The sequence below is a fragment of the Chamaea fasciata genome, unplaced genomic scaffold (genome assembly GCF_029207755.1).
Source record: "Chamaea fasciata isolate MVZ Bird 193981 ecotype frontalis unplaced genomic scaffold, bChaFas1.0.hap1 SCAF_21, whole genome shotgun sequence".
In the NCBI taxonomy this organism is placed as follows: domain Eukaryota; kingdom Metazoa; phylum Chordata; class Aves; order Passeriformes; family Sylviidae; genus Chamaea; species Chamaea fasciata.
In genome coordinates, this window is record NW_027094106.1 from 1,007,902 (window position 1) to 1,025,160 (window position 17,259).

The following is a 17,259-nucleotide window of genomic DNA, read 5'->3' on the forward strand; positions in this document are numbered from 1 at the left end:
CTATCCCTGCTGGTGGCACTGAGGCTGTGCCTGCACTGCCTGCTCTGCATGCCGGGCACACGCACGGATGCTGCTGGGAAGCTGGGCTGGAATGCCTGCTGGATCTGCAATAGCCTGGCCCTGCTGGGCCCGCACTCCCTCCCTCTGGAGCCTGGGGCTGGCCCTGTAGAACTTGTGCAGAAGCTGAGAGGGAGAGCCCTGGCCATGCCGCTGGCTCCTGGCCCCCTGGCAAAATGGCTTTTTGGGAAGTGCCTCTGGGCTCTCTGGGACTGGGGAACGACCTGTTCCCCTCAGTGCATGGCCTGATCCTGTCCTTGGGGGCAGCTGGGACACAGCAGGGGCCATTCCCTGGCACAGCTAAGGATTTGGGTCCGTGGGCAGTGGGAAGTTGCTGTGGAGGTTTCCCAGGGCGTGGGGGTCCTTGATGTGCAGCAGGTCCAGAGGGGCATGTTGGGCTCTCAGGGGGAATTAATTGATAATAGTGAGGGTGGGCAGGCCCTGGCACAGGGTGCCCAGAGCAGCTGTGGCTGCCCCTGGATCCCTGGCAGTGCCCAAGGCCAGGCTGGACACGGGCTGGGACCACCCTGGGACAGTGGGAGGTGTCCCTGCTCACATCAGGGTGTTGCACTCTATGGCCTCTAAAAGCCCCTTCCAACCCAACCTTCTCTCTGATTTCTGAGTCTCTGATCTTTTCCTCTCCTTCCAGGGGATGGCCAGGTGGATTTTGATGAATTTATGACCATTCTGGGACCTAAGCTGGTGTCGTCAGAGGGCAGGGACGGTTTCCTTGGGAACACAATAGACAGCATATTCTGGCAGGTAAGTGAGCATCGCTTTAATTGCAACTTCAGCAATTAGCCAGCGGCTAAGCCAGCTCTCAGCAGCTTCCAGAGTGGATTTGTTGAGGAGCACAGGATGTTTTACTGAGTGGGAATGATTGTGGAAAGGGTGTTGAGGTCCATTGTGCCGGGGGTTGTGGAAGAACATCCCGGGTTTGTGGAGAGAATTGTGTCCAGCCAAGCCCTGGGCTCCTGTGGAGGGATGCAGCTGGGCGTAGCAAAACACCCCAAGGCTCGTGCAACACCTTTGGGGGTCTGGAGTTCAGTTTTGGAAGAGAAAAGCATTTTTCTCGAGGAATCCTTTGAGTTGGGAACCTTGAAACCATCTGGCTGCTCCCAGTGTCCCTGTGTGTCCCTGTTGGGTGTCCCTTGGCTGTGGCAGGGGCTGTTCTGCACAGAGGGAATGTGCTGGGCAGCTCAGGTCCCACTGGGATTTCTGCTGACTTCAGGGATGAGCTCAGGATAAACCTGCATTGTGCCAGGGAAAGTTTTGCCCCAGCTGCTGCCCTGGGGTGGTTTGGTCCTGCTGCTCCCAGGCACTGGGAGGAGACAGATCCAGCACGGGGAGCTGCTTTTTGCCTGCCCTGCAGTGAGACTTTACACAGCATTGGAGCTTCCAGGAAAAGCAGTCCAGGCTGTTAGGGCAGGATCAAAAATCCCCAAAACCACAGAGCTGCACGTTTGCTGCCAATGGATCAAATGTGTGGCTTCCTGTGGGATTCCAGCTCCTTCCACTGACCATCCCACAACCTCTGCCTGCTAAGAAACTTTGGCTGTTCCCAAGTTTAATGAAGCAAAAGAGCCAAACCTGGAAACGAGAATTTCTGCTTTCTTTTACAACCCTCCAGCCCCATCCAGACTGAATTGGGTGGAGCTTTGGAAGAGTGTTTTAAAAGGCTTTTAAAAACTTGTTCCTGGCCTCCTGGCATGGGACAGGAATAACCCTGCAAGTTCTGCTCTGGATTCCAGGATTTGGTTGCCAAAGCAGGAGTTTGGTGCTGGTGAAGCCCCCATGATTTGTGATGTACCTGGGGGGAGTAAATGATGAACCAAGAGGGGCAGGACTGGAAGCCAGGGATGTTTTATTGCCTCCACTGCTCCTTGGGAGCCTCATCCCAGCCTGGGAGGGAGAGGAGGGAGCCCCATCCCATCCCACTGAGCCATTGGTGCCTTCCAGGATTCCAGCCCCTCAGGAGCTGCTCAAGAAGCAAAACTCCTGGTAGGAAAATCAAGTGTGTGAGCTGAGCTCTTGGATGGGGAGCAGAGAAGTCTGGAGCCTTCCTGAAAATTCCAGTTTAACCCACTGCTTTAGTGACCCTCCCACCACTGCAAATGCCTGGAATGAGCCAGGAGGCGGGATTGTGCCTGGATTTAGAGCAGCAGGGTTCCTGGGATCAGCTTCCACAGGGACATGTCCTCCCTGGCTGTGGTGGCACAGGGAAAAGGGAGCAGAGGCTCCAGGTGAGAGCCCTGGGTGGGCAAGGACAGCCCCGGGGGCTCCTTCAGGCAGCAGAACTGACTCAATTCCACAAATGCTCCATGGCCTTGGAAAACAACCGTTTTGGGCTTTACCACCTCTTTACTCAGCACTTCCCTGGATTTATGAGCCCTTGAAGAGCTCCAGTTGCTTTTCCTCTGTACTCTGTCAGAGTACAATGTCTTTACAGCTTTTTCCAAAAGAAAAGGCAAGGAAAAAAAATCATGGAAGTGTCATTCAGGGAACAGGTTCCCTTTGCCCATTGCTCCCTGGCTTTGCCCAATCCATCTGCAAGGCCATCAGTCACCTCGTTCCTGAGCATTTCTGCATCTGCATCATCTCCAGTGGGGTTCCTGATGGGAAACCAGACGTTTTTGGGAATCAGGGCTTGCCTGTGTTTCCCGTTTCCCCAGATGTGCAAGTTCCACATCAGGGGCTGAGCCTCGGTTGTTGACAGGGCCCCTCAGCCCTGCAGCCATTCCCAAGGAAGGATTTTAAGGAGGGAATGGTGCCCACAAGGCTGTGGCTGTGCCCAGGGCTGGGGGGCAAGGATGGGACAGAAGGGACACCTGGCTGGGCAGTGCCACCATGAAACCTCACCCCGAAGCTTCTTAAATCAGTCCCACGGGGGAGAGGAACCATGTGGGCATCCAGAAGGTGCCTTCCCCTCTCTCATCCAAGCAGCTTCCCTCCGGCCCTCCCCATGCTGGGGTATCTTTGCCAAGCTCATTTCTAAGGGCAAAGACCTCCAGGCTCCAGTGTTAAACACTTCCTTCGGGATGGAACGTGGAGGAGCTCCAGGCCCTGAGGCTCCGCAGCGGGGCCAGAGGGAATAACAGCCCTGGATGACAGGTTTTTAATGAAATGAACCTCTCTGAGGTGGCTGGAAGGCTTTGGGAAGCCAGGACAAGTGGGATTGTTAAACAACAGGGCTGCATCTGCATCAGGTGCAGGAGAAATTCTGCGCCCACAGCGCTGATGAGGTGATTGGGAAAAGTCAACACTTGGTGCCGTGAGCAGCTGAGAGCCAAAGCACTGCCTGATTGATTTCCACATTTCCCTGCTTGCTGTGTGACATGGAGGCTGCTGGGAATTTCAGACAGGACATCTGGGGGCTTGGTCTGGCCTGAGGGGACAGTGCTGGATCATCCCCTCAGCCACGTTCACCCCATCAGAGATCACCCAGCACGAATCCCTGGGGTTCAGGAGCAGCCTGGGCGTTTGGGGATAAACAAAGCTGCTTTGTAGGAGCGGGAGGAGCAGAATTCCAAAGGGGACATACTGCTCAGAGCTCCCGTTCCTCACTGTCGGGATGTCTCTGCAGGTCCTGCACAGGGAACAGCTCAGCAGCTGTTTGTGTTTTCTGGCTTCGGGGGAACATTTTCCTTTCTCCAGACTTTTGCAGGGGGAGGGATGTCCTGGGGTTTATGATCTTTGATGGGTGAGTAGGAATGGCCAAAAAGCCGACAGCACCCCAGTGCAAGGAGGGAGGGATGTGCAGGGCCGGGCCAGGGACAGCAGGGACCCCTGAGATCTGAGCTGCATCCTCAGCACGGGCACCAAAGGACACCTTGTTCCCTGGAAAATGGGGCAGGGATCACCTCCAGCTGTGGGGCTGCGTTTGGGGCTGGCTGGGGAGGGAACTGAGCGAGAGGACGGGGGGATCAGGGTTGGCTGGGAACACGGGAGAGCAGAGGAAGGTGCCTGGCATGGGACACGGAGGTTTCCCCTCCCGTCCCAGGCACTGAGGTTTAGTGCTCTGCCCACCCCCAATCCCGTGTGCAGCTGTCTGAGAACGCAGGAGAGTCCCAGGGGACAGATCTGGGCTCTCCTGATCTGGTCAATCAATTAGTGCCTTAATGGAGGGAAATGAAGGGGAAAATGTGTGGGAATGGCGGTGGCACAGGGCAGGGCATGGAGAGGGAGTGAGGGAGCAGGGAGCGAGGGAGCAGGGAGTGAGGGGCTGTCTTGGGACTGTCTCCAAAGATAATTTTGCCTGGAGAGAGGTTTTTCTTTATGGAGTTCAGAGATAAACCTGCTGCAGTTTCTTCCTGTGTGTGAGTTTCTCCTCCTGTCCCTGCAGAGGAGTTAATCTGATGATGGCAAATGAGCCTTGCTGCAGAGGAATTGTTTGTGTCTGCATCCAGTTTGATGTGGGAACAGATCCAGGTGCCCCTCTGGGGTCAGCCCTTCCTCCCTCTTCTCCTCCTCCTCCCCCTGAGGCAGTGCAGCCCCTCTGGGCTGGTGCAGGATGTTGTAAAACCACAGGATGGGACATTTTACATCTTGCAGAAGAATTTTTTGCTGTTGCTGAGGTGCTCTGCTGCAAAAATCTCGATGCCTGGATTTCAGGAGCTGCTGTGTCAGCTTTTCAAAGAACCTTCTTAATTCAACTGCCAGGAAGAAAGAGAGGAGGGAGATGGGGAAGGAATTCTTTACTCAGAGGGTGGGCAGGCCCTGGCACAGGGTGCCCAGAGCAGCTGTGGCTGCCCCTGGATTCCTGGCAGTGCCCAAGGCCAGGCTGGACACTGGGGCTTGGAGCAGCCTGGGACAGTGGGAGGTGTCCCTGCCATGGCAGGGATGGGGCTGGATGAGCTTTAAGGTTCCTCCAAGCCAACCCATTCCATGTCTCTGTGATTCATAGATTCAGTGCCCACCCACTTGGTGGCTGCTCTGGGGTTTAAATCAGGAAATGCAGCTGAAAGTTTGGGTGGAAATTTGATGGATGGGGCCAAAGATGAAGAATTGGGGCTGGACCATTGCACCAGGAACACCTCCCCAAAATAAATCATCCCACAGCGCTACCTCATTCTGGGCAGCACTTTTTGATTGTTGAACCTGAGATATCTTCAAGGGATTTCCACAGGAAAAAAAAAAAAAAATCCATCCATTGAAAACATCAACCATTTCTTGGGTTTTCCCTGCTGGAAAAGTAAAGGAGAGGTTGGAAACCTTGGCATTGGTTATCCTGCAAAACCACTGCAGTGTGAGCTGGGCGCCAAGGCAGAGCCCTTTCCCGGGACACCCAGCTGTGGTCATTGTGTTCACCAGTGCCCCTTAACCCCAGCATCCTGACCACATCCTAATTCCAGGAATTAAAGATCTCCTGCCACAGCTGCTCCTGCAGTTTAGGTCATGGTTTCCTCATATCCACATTTAAAAGGTGAGATTTTCCATGGAGGGATGCAGGTGGCTGCTGATGAAGTTCATCCCAAAAGACCTGGAACACTGCTCAGTGTCCTTTAGCTCATCCCAAATATCCTGGGACTCTCCCAGAGTGTCCCTTGGAGCCATCAGAGGGAAACAGCCACTTCCAGGGTACAATTCAAGGGATCTGCTTTGGGCATCAGCCTCAGGAAGGGATAAATTGTGCCTCAGAAGTGCCATTTTTACTGCATTTGGTACAATAAACGTGGAGGGAAGTGGCTCAGGTGGAGCTGTGTGCACTGGGGACAGCTAAATGTCACCTCGTGGGTCCCAGCAAGGCTTTCAAGGCCTTTCTGATTTAAGTTCCAGCTCCGTGCTGCCATTATCAGTGGAAGGGGAAAGGTTCTGCTGCCTCACTGCACCTCCCCTTGCTGCCAGGACATTCCCCCGTTGCTCTCTGTGATCTGTGGGAGAGCTGAAAGCAGGGATGAATCCATCTCCAGACACTGCTCCCTGTCCCTCGGCCTGTGTCCAGATGTGCTGGCACAGCTGGTGCAGATGTGAGCCCTGCAGGGGTTCATGCCCTGGCCTGTGGTGGCACAGCTGTCCCTGCCATCCCCTGGAGCGCCGTGCAGAGGATGAATCCACCGCAGCAGTTCTGGGAGGCCTCACATTCATCTGCCTGTGACGGGACCTCCTTCCCACCCCCACATTTTCCCTGTAACAAAATCCACCCTCCCGAATCTCCAGGGCCGAGTTTACAGCTCAGCACTCGAGACAATGGAGATGGCAAAGTTTTGGAAGCAGCAAAGCAGGAGAAAAGCAGGATTTTCTTGCCCAGCTGTGGTTTTGAGCTTCAAGCAGCACATTTAACCCTCACAAGTGCTCTGCAGCTTTGGTTCGGAGCCTGTTTAAAGCAGGCAGTTGATATCCAGAGGGTTTCTGCCTGTTGGATTCAGGATCTGGCTGTCCTGGAAGGTGTGACAGGCGTTTGTGCACCCTCTGCAGCACTCAGGGACACTTTCTTCAGCAGCTCTCATGGTCCAGAGGTTCTTCTTTCTGTGCCAGTTTATTTATAAACTCTGTCTGCAGCTCCAGGGCTTTTTTTGGGGAGTTTATTTTCTCTTGCCTGGTGTGTGAAATAGGAATTGTGCAGTGGATTTCTCAGGGATTCGCTTGGAAGCGTCAGGAGCAGCCTGTAGGAAAGGTGAATGTGTGGGAGCATCACCTGAAGGGTGCATGGCACAGGGACAGGAGAGGCTTCCTGGCTTTTTGTGGACTCCTTCCTGAGGGGAGCAGAATCCCCAGCACCCCTGAGGACCAGGATCCATCCCCAGTGCTGCTTTTCTTGGAGCTGGGATCATTTTTCCTTTGGAAAGGCCTCTTGGGGTGATGGAGCACAGGTGACGAGTTTCAGGCGGGGGCCTTTCAGGGGCAAATCCCAGATCCCCTCACTGCCAGGGTCAGGAAGGAGTTTCTGCCAGAGAGGAGGCTCCACCTGGCCTTAAATCCCAATCCAGATCTCAGGATCATCAATCCATCCATGGATCCATCTATCCATCATCCGTCCATCCATCCCTCCATCCATCCCTCATCCATCCATCCATCCCTCCATCCATCCATCCATCCATCCATCCATCCATCCATCCATCCGTCCATCCATCCATCCATCCATCCATCCATCCGTCCATCCATCCATCTCTCCATCCATCCATCCATCCATCCATCCCTCCATCCATCCATCCATCCATCCATCCATCCATCCATCCATCCCTCCATTCATCCATCTCTCATCCCTCCATCCATCCATCCATCCTCTGCACAGAGGAAAGACCATGGAAGGAGCCCAAATCCTGCAGGACTCTGCCTTTGGATATCCGTCCCTGGATACTTCCTGTAACAAAATCATCTTTCCCTCCACTGCAGGAATTTTGTTGAGGGAAATCTTAATTGACTCAAAGGAGTCTGATTTTCATGGAGATCAGAGTTTGGGAATTGTTTAAAACAGACTTGGCCTCTTCTATTTCTTCCTTTTTTCTAAAGAAGCCCCACTGTGAGAGAAATCTACACATTGTCCTGCCTCCAAACTCTGGCATTCAGCGAGTAAAAATATTGGGGAAACTGAACTAAGGCTTGAAAAAGAAGGAAAATCAGGAAAATAGACACTCCATTGCTCATAAACAAGCAGAAACCCCGAGGTGTTGGCAACTGTTTGCAATAAAGAAATGTGTTGGGAAGAAAATGACCTTTTCTGTGAAAGAAAATCTAAAAAAAATAAATTACCTGCTTGGGAAAAAAAAAAAAAAAAAGACCTTTGGAAAAATGCAAATGAAGAAGCTGCAAAGTGCTGCGGGTGGGGGAGGGCTGGGGTTCCTTAGGGTGAGTGGGTGAGGGGGGCAAAGGCCTGCGGGCCCTGACTGCCAGGGAACCCCCACAGCTCAGCTGTGACTCGGATTTTCCCGGTGTGGATCCCAGATTTGCGGTGCAGCCTGCTGGAAGCCGGCACCAAAAGCCCTGGCACAGGGTGCCCGGAGCAGCCGTGGCAGTGCCCAAGGCTGGGCACTGGGGCTTGGAGCAGCCTGGTGTGGTGGAACGTGTTGGGATTGGAATGGGAGGGCTTTGAAGGTCCCTTCCAAGCCAAACCCTTGTGGGACTCTGACAGAACCCCCTGGGGGCTCCAGGCCCTGAGGGAGCCCTGGGTGTTCCTGATGCTCTCCCGGTGTCTCCTGAGCACAGCCCTGGAGCAGCTCCTGCCAGGGGGCCTGGGCTGGGCTTCTCCCCCTGCAGAGGCACCAGGAGCAGTTTGGAGCTGCCCCTGGAGAGGAGAGGAGTCTCCTCTGCCCGGCCCTGCTCATCCAGCTGTCACCTGTGTGTGTCCCCAGCACAGGGCACAGCTGTCCCACCACTGTCCCACTGCTGCCGGGATGGGGACATTCCCGTGGCCACCAGGGTGGAGATGTGTCCTGGCCATCCCTGCTGAGGAGGTGGAGATGGCCTGGGTGTCCTGCAGGTTCAGCTCCCTCCTGCCCTATCCCCATGGCCACTCTGCTGCTGGCAGGAGGTGGGACAGGGGCTGGGCCACCTCCCTCCCCTTCCTTTGGGATCTTGCCCTGATTTCTGCAGGCACCTGTGGCACCAGTGCTGCCAGTGGGGCTGTTGTGCTTCAATTTGGAGGGGTTTATTTCAGTCTGGGGTTTTTTTTCTTCAGTTTGGGGTTTTTTTGTCAGTAATTTCTGGGCTCTTGGGTGGTGTGCAGGGACTGAGGGTGTTCGTGGTGCTGTGACCATCTCACATCACTGCACCAGGGCCCCCGAGCCAGGCACTCCCTTCCCAGGGCTTGAGTTTAACAGTGAATTTCTCAGCAGATCCCTAATGCGGTTCTACCAAGTGAGCGGAACAATGCTGATCTTCAAGAGAAATTCCTTGAGGATTTTTCTTTAAACAAATTTACCACTTCACTGAGAACCCGTTTCTTTGTCTGGGTGTTTTCTGCACCATCATTTCTCTGTCAGAGGAGGTTTGGGATTGTTTTTGTGCTGACAAAGACAGAAATCGGTGCTCTGAGGTGGCTGCAGCCTCCAGAGCTGGCAGTGCTGATGTGGTGTGCAAAGATATTTGTTTTGTTATTTTTGCTGTTGAGTACACAACACTATCAAGTGGTCATTAGAATAAATGATTCTGTGATCCAGGACGTTTTCTCAGTTAAAAGAATGTAGACACAGCAGCAGCCCAGAGCAACCTGAGGGAGCTGTGGAAGGATCCAGTGTTTGTGTGAGCTCAGTGGGGAACGTTCAGAACTGGTTTTTATCATTTTTGAGTGTGAATAAGCAGATCTGGCCCCTAAGGGGAAGATCTCTGCTCACAATGAGCCACAATAATGCTGCAGTTCCCTCCAGAGATGGATTTTAGTGTCCAAATTTCCTACTCTGAGCAGAGCCAACCCTTGGGATAACCCAGCAAGGTGGAGCTCATGGGAGGGTTTGGAGCAGGGAGTGGGAGCAGCTGCCTCTCCTGGGGAAGGAATGAGGAAATCATCCCCTGACAGTGATTTGCATGTCTTTCATCTCCTCCTGCCCCAGCTGAGGCTTGGTCCCGATGTTTCCCCCGGGAGTCCCCTGCCCAGGGGATCATTATCAAACACGTCCTGTCACTCCAGCAGCTCCCCCTGTGCCCCTGCAGCTCCAGTGCCCTCCAACTCGGGGGCTGACAGAGCAGTAAAGAGACAAATGAAACAAACGGAGGCATTTTGAAAGCAGCCGAGCCCGAGCTGTCAGGGAGGCAGCCAGGCTAGGTGCAAGTGCCAGATTCCAGGGATTTCAGGGACTCTGATCCCACGTGAGGATAAATCCGTGAACCTCAGGTTCCAGCACTTGTGTCCTTTGTATACGAGACAATTGAGGCAATATAAATATTTATTTTATGGCCAGCTGGTGTGTGGGTGCATGTTTTCACAACATTATCCAGGATTAAAGTGCCAGAGGGCAGGCATGGATGGGACATTGGGCAGGAATTGTTCCCTGGGAGGCTGGGCAGGCCCTGGCACAGGGTGCCCAGAGCAGCTGTGGCTGCCTCTGGATCCCTGGCAGTGCCCCAGGCCAGGCTGGACACTGGGGCTGGGAGCAGCCTGGGACAGTGGGAGGCGTCCCTGCCATGGAGGGAAGGGATGGGCTTTGAGGTCCCTCCCACCCAAACCATGCTGGGATTCTGGATTTAGGTCAAATTTATCTATTCCCCAATAATTCCTTTTGCTGTGTCAACCTCGTCCTGGCATTTTTTGATGTCACGTTCTTAACACAGACAGGCAGCAAAGCTCTGCTGAACTCGTGCTCAAAACCCCTGTGTGGATATTCCAAATACTCTGCAGCAAACTGCACACACTGCACCTCTTTTTGCTATTGTCATTCGAAAGTTCTCGAATTCAAGGGCGTTTTCAGGGCAGAAGTGGAATTTATTATAATCACGGAACCAAATGGGGATGAAACCTCCCAGGAACTGCTGGTTCAGCTCAGGATAGGTGTGGAAAATAACCCCTCTTGCCCAGGGTTGTTGTTTTGTGGACTTCCAGAGGAGGACAAAGCCCTGTGAGGCTGGAGGGAGTGGAGAGAACCCTCCCCTCTGCCCTGCAGTCCCTGAGCCAGCTGAGGCTTTGTCACCTTCAGCCCCTTCTGAGCTTTCCTCGAGCTCCTGTGGAGCACGGGGCTCAGTTTAAGCCTTGATCTGGGGAAAACCCCAGCAGGTCTGTGCTGCCAGGACAGAGCTGGGTATAGAACAGGCAAACTGCTGTGGGACAGGGCTGAAGTGGCCCAAAGCAGCTCCTAAACTGCTCCAAAACTGCTCCAAACTCATTTTTGGGCTGGCCCAAAGCTCCTAAACTGCTCCAAAACTGCTCCAAACCCACTTTTGGGCTGGCAGGGGAGGTGTCCTGGTACCCCGAGCCAAACCTTTGGGTGTGATCTCAGTGTGTTGGGAAGATTTAGATTAAGGTTTTCGGTTTGTGTTTTGGTTCATATCCTGATTCATGCTGGACCTGGCACAGGCAGGGAAATGGCAGCATAAATGTTCCAAGATCAGGATTTTGGGAATGAAGGGAAGAGCTGAGCCTGGTCTGTGTGTGCTGTGCTCCTTCCTCCCGCGCTGGATTGGGGTTTTCATTTCGGGCAGGTGTGTGATACCTCACAGAGGTACACATTTCCACTGATGACTGGGAATAACCAACACATTCTTGTGAATCCAATTCCCTTCAAACTGCCCTCTGCTTTTACCCAGGTGGGACTTTGATCAAAGGCTTTGAAATTGCTGTTGGACCCAGAATTCCTGCCCTGTTTTTCCTGAATATGTGCCTGGTTTTCATCAACGTGTATAAAATGTGTTTCCCTCAGTAGTGACACAACACCCTCATTTATCTGGGGCCTGTTTCTCAGCAAACAAATCAAATGAGGTTTCTCTTGTATCGTTTGGAACAGAAAATGGAGGACTGGGCCAAAGGAAAGTGACTTTGAGGTGTTTGGTGTGGGGTTTTGCATTTCATTAGCTCAGAGCAGTTTTTCCCGTGTGACCCTGGGGTTGGCACTGAAATGCACTGAACTGGGACAGGTGTCCCCAAGGCTAGTGACAGGGACCTGCAAACCTGAGTTGTAAAGGTATTTCCATTGCAGTAGGGTTACTGTGGCTTCTCGCTGCCAGGGGGCAGGGATGGATGGGGTATGGGGAAGGAATTGTTCCCTGGGAGCGCGGGCAGGCCCTGGCACAGGGTGCCCAGAGCAGCTGTGGCTGCCCCTGGATCCCTGGCAGTGCCTGAGGCCAGGCTGGACACTGGGGCTTGGAGCAGCCTGGGAGGTGTCCCTGCCCATGGTAAGGATAGCACTGGATGGGCTTCAAGATCCCAACCCATCCATGATCCTGGGTGGCACTTTCTGAGTGCTTTTCTTCTCTGCCACTGGTGACATATTCTCCCTCCAAACTCCCCCCAGATCTCCCTGGGTTAAAGATGGACATGATCCATGTCCTGAAGAATGATCACTCCTCTGGCAGCCTGGATCTGCTTTGCCAACCACCCCTCCCTCTCCAAGAGTGTTCATTATTCCCAGAATCCCAGCATGGTTTGGGTTGGAGGCATCTTGGAGCCCGTCCAGCCCCACCCCAGCCATGGCAGGGACACCTCCCACTGTCCCAGGCTGCTCCAAGCCCCAGTGTCCAGCCTGGCCTTGGGCACTGCCAGGGATCCAGGGGCAGCCACAGCTGCTCTGGGCACCCTGTGCCAGGGCCTGCCCACCCTCCCAGTGAGGAACTTTGATCCTTTCCCGCAGCCAGGGGCCAGCAGAGCCCTGCCAGGGCAGGGGCAGGGAAGGAGCAATGGGAAAAGGAGCAGACAGGGGGCTGGGAGAGCCCCCAGCCCTGAGGAATCCTCTCCTCTCCCCACCTGGACGGCTCTGGAGGCGGCTGAGCGCTGACTGCTGAGCAGGAATTAAATTAGGGCAGTTAAACCCCAAACCCACCGCAGCCATGCACACGGAGAGGAAACAGGCTGCTGCCGTTTGTGGTAATCAGCGCGGAGTGGCTGATTAAAGGCCATTAAAATTCACCAGGAGCAATTCTAATCCTTTCTCCGCTTCCAGCCCGGCTCTTTTCCGGGTGTGGGATAATCAGTGCTGACTTGAGCTATCAGCCCTGACACAGTGCCCCTGCCAGAGCACGGAGCTGCTGCCCCTGTCCCACAGCAGACGGGAAAACAAGGCGAGAGTAATTGGATTTATGGCAGACAAGGCCCGGAATCTGCAGGAGGAAACTGGAAGTGTTCTGTCAGACTCCTGCATCCAGGGACACAGGAGAAATACGGATGATATTAAAAATTTAATTGCAACAAGAGTCGACAGCTTCTGCCGTGGGGAGTTCGTTGCACCTCAGACATTTGTGGGGAATGTGGTAACTTTATTGTATTTATTGTGATAACTTTATAATATTTATTCTTGTTTTCTGAATGTGAAACTGCGAAAGCTCTGTACTTTCCTTCCCTGCGAGTGTTTTTTTTCCACGGCATCAGAAACACCCCAGTCCTTACTCACCAAGGTCATCACAGACCTTGTGAAGAGACCTTAAACCTGCCCAGGATAATTTACATTATCCCCGCCTGCCTCTGGCTGCTTTCAGAACCTCCCGGCCTGTGCCATTTGATAGACATCGGAATTGCTCCTGCAATTACAGCTGCACTCAGCTCATTTAGCACCTGCACAGTGAAACACCTGGTGGGGTAGAACCCGGCCCCGGTCCCTCCAGGCAGGAGCCTCCCTTTGCGGGCAGCACTGTCCCCCCAGCAATGCCCCCGCAGTTCTCAGCTGCTTCCAAAGCCCCCCCGGGGTTGGGAGGAGGCTGGGTGGGTGATGAAGTCCCCATTAAACCTCCAAGGGGCCTTTTATCACTCCCAGTCATTGTTTGTGGGGTGTCCCCTCACCCTCTGTCTCCTTCCTGCCACGGCCAGAGCTCCTCTGGTCACACGGGGCGTGGGGACACTCCTGTCACCTGTCCCCATCATGGCCCTCGCGGTTGTCACTCCTGGTGACACTGGTGCTGATGATGGCTCTGGACCAGGCAGTGGTGCAGCTCCATCAGGTCAGGTCTGGGAGGCTTCCTCACCTTAATTCCTTCACTGAAAAGGAATCCCAGGAGTCATGGAACGGTTTGGAGTGGAAGGGACCTTAAAGGCCACCTTGTTCCAGCCTCTTCCTCTATCCCAGGGTCCTGCCAGCCCTGTCCAGCATGGCCTTGGACAATTCCAGGGATCCCGGGGCAGCCTTCATTGAGATACACAAATTCCATGGTTCTGTGATTCTGTTATTCCATGATTCCCTGACTTTGAGAAGCAGGGCACAGCTCTGGAGAACCAGCAGCTCTTGCTGTGGCCACACTGGATGTGCAGAGAACTCATTTCAAACAACCTGCCCTTCTCTTCAAACACAAACCCCAAGCAGGTGCAGCCACCACATCCCAAATAACGAATTGCACAGAAAATAAGATCTGGGATTCCATTGAGAAGGCTTTTCTGGGGCTGGGAATAAATAAAATCCCTGATTTTGGGGACTTTGATCACTGGTGTTGCATCCGAAAAGCTGCAGAGGTCAAAGTCTCCGCTCACTGCAGGGATGGAAACGTTTCTTGTTCTTAGAGAATCTTTAAGGTTGGAAAAGACCTTTGAGACCATCAAGTCCAACCTAGAGCCAAAGTAGAGGGCAGGAAGGAGATACAGGAAATAGGGGAGAACATCAAACACAAATAGATCCATCCATTTGAACCAGCACTGAAATGGGAGTCTGAAGAGCAGAGCCTGGATATTGGAGATGTGGAATGGGATTTCTGGAGCCCCTGAGTTGCTGGATCATAACAATAAATGAAACCTTGATTTAGACATGGATTGAAAACACTCCCCAGCTGCACACTATGAAGGGGGGGGGGGGGGAGTGTCAGGATGCTTTTAGGCAATTGTTTTTAGCCAGTTCTGCCAAACTGGAGAATCTTTTGGGCACAATAACAATTGCAGTGACTTTGAGGAGGCAGCATTGTTCCCCCTCAGTGTGCAGGTCACCGTGGGTGGGGGATGATGAAGTCCCGTTCCCTTTTAGCATGAACAAGACATGTTCAAACTTTAAATACTTCAAATATCACTGACGATAAGAAGTCACATTCTTTCAACGTGATGAGCCCAGTGATTCATAAGTCTCTGTTCTCTTTAGAGCAGGGGAAGGTACCTAAGATGGAAATATTTCCCAGAAAATGGGATTTTCAGTCTGTGGGGATGGGTCCAAGCCCTGCTTGGGGGCAGGCCCCACCTGAAGAGGTGACAGGGCCACAGTTGTGCAGCCAGAGCACCCCAGGGGCACCTGGAAGGTGACAAAAAGCTGGATCAGGGAGTGAATCCCTCCACCAGCATTCCAGGCTCCCGGCACGAACAGAATCCCAGGGGCAGCAGGAATGAACTCAGCTGTCAGAGGAGAGGGATCTGCTGTCTCCGCCTTCCCTGCTGGAATTGCTGAGCCTCAGCACCGAGGGAGCAGGAGCCTTGGCTTTGGGAAGTTATTTCCACTCAGCTCAGGGGAGAAGTCAATCAATTAATGGCTTTAATTAGCAATCCTTTCATGTCTTCCCCTCAGCACAGATTTGCCCACGCTGGGGTTTGCAGCCCCCGTGGCACTGGGATTCAAACTCTCCCTTGGATGTGCCACACACTGGACAGAAATCCCCCTTTTTTCCAAGCAAAACAGACTTGGGGCTCCATTTGAAGCAGCCTCTCCTGTCTGTGGCAGACCTGGGCACATCCACTGCGACTGCTCTGGTTTCTCCTGTTTCCCTCATTCCCTTTCTCCTCTGGCTCCTTGGGGAATAAATCCAAGTGCTGCATGTTCCATTTTTATGCAGGAAGCAGGAATTTCACATCCCCTCAGTCGCAGTGTGTGATGAGCTGTCAGGGGAGCAGGACTCCTGAAATCCCAGGAACTGATCTGATCACACAGGCAGAGCTTGTGGTTGCTTTTAGGATATGATCGGATCAACAAGATGAAATTTTAATTAAATTATAAGGATTCCCAGGTTTAATGGATGCTCCAGTTTTCAGTGTTCCTTGGAAACAAACCCCACAAGAGCTGAGCTTTGTGATGCTGAGGGATGTGGGCTTGTTGCTGCCTGGGGCAGGAAGGATGGCAGGGCATGGAATGGGAGGGATGGCCTTGGGATGGAGGTGGCTCAGCAGTGAGGTCACCTGCTCTGGGATGGCCCAGAACCTCCTGTCACAGCCTCCCTGAAGTGCCACCTGCCAGTGCCTCAAAAGGCCTCTGTTTGTCACCCCCAGGAGCACCTGACCAGCTGAGCATGTTGGATGGGCCAGAGGGAAGGTTGTCTTGTTTACAGCCGTTCCTCACCCCCCAGCATGGGAAGGTCAGGCAGCTTTAATCCCAGAGATCCCAGCAATGGAGCTGGAACTCTCTGGCACATAACCCACATTGTCCCCACTGTGGCAGCGTCACAAGCAAACTTCTTCCTGCAGGGAGAAGTTCCCAAAGTTCTGGACCTCTGGGTTTACTCAATCCCAGGAAAACCTGGAGTTTTCTCCCAGCTCCTCAGCCTTGCCTGATTTGTCAGCCTGCTGCTTTCCTTTTTTTGAGCTGTTGCTGCCCCAAAATGTTCCTGTGCTTATCACTTTTCCTTGCACCAAGAGCTTTTAGCACACACAGGGTGGATTTAATGCTGCCCATGTGCAGCTTCCTTCCCCATCTGTTGCTTCTGAAACACTCCAGAGTAAAATCTCCTCCTCATAAAATCAATCCTGATAGGAACAGAGAGCAACGGGGGACCTGCTCCACGTGCATTGTTCCAAGCTGCCTGTGGAGTGTGTAATGGAGAATTATTGCAAATATTGTGTGTGTTTACATTTCTTTTATTAATAACTTCATCCAGCAGAGCTTCAGAGGTTCCTTACACTGGGAACAGAGGTTGGATCCTGTTGAAAAGTGAGTGTCTCTGTCTCAAACCCTTCTGGCTGTGCATTCCAGCGGGGCTGGGAGCAGCAGGGGATGCTGAAAGCCATGGTTTGGAAGGCATCAGGAGCGATAATGTGCAAAGGAGCAGCTGCTGGGTGCTGCTGGCTGCACACACCCATCCCAGGAGCTTCTGCTGCTTCCCTGCAGTTCCTGGGCCAAAGCTCTGCCTGACCACAGGCACAAAGCCAGCACTCTCCATCTCCCAGGAGAGCCATGGAGTATCCTGAGCTGGAAGGGAGCACAGGGATCATCCAGCTCCTGGCCCTGCACAGATACCCCAGCAATTCCTCCCTGTCCAAAGGCTCCTGGAGCTGTGGCAGCCTCAGGCTGTGCCCATTCCCTGGGGAGCCTGGGCAGTGCCCAGCACCCCCTGGAGGAAGAACTTTTCCCTGAGATCCATCCTAAGAAGCCAGAGCATGGATTTGCCACCTTGCCTTGTTCCCAGTGGAGCACCCAGGGAGCATTTATTCCTTTTTCCAGTCTGTCATTTTACCAGGAAATGTTGGTTGCTGGGGGAAAAGAAATGTTTTGTGTTTTCAGATTTGATTTGTGCCCCTCTCCTTTCGCCCTTAGGGGTGGCCATTGTGCCTTGGATTCTGCCAGGCTTTGGAGTCCAGTGCATTGCTGGGATGTGTGTTCAACAATTCCAGATAACCCAGACAATGCAGACACCTGGATTTGTGTTTAATTCCTGCCTGTGCCTTGGCCTTGGCCTTGGCCTCCCACATGAGAAGACCTGCTCCATCCTCTCTGGAAAGCACTCAGCTGCTTT

General features: G+C 53.3%; 1 protein-coding gene across 1 annotated transcript in view; it reads left to right on the forward strand.

The window, feature by feature from the left end:
* Positions 1-17,259, forward strand: part of CALN1 (calneuron 1) — a 120,024-nt gene that overhangs the window by 67,822 nt on the left and 34,943 nt on the right. Inside the window, 1 exon segment of the mRNA XM_066201902.1 lies at positions 707-819. Within this exon segment, the coding sequence (XP_066057999.1) occupies positions 707-819 (113 nt within the window).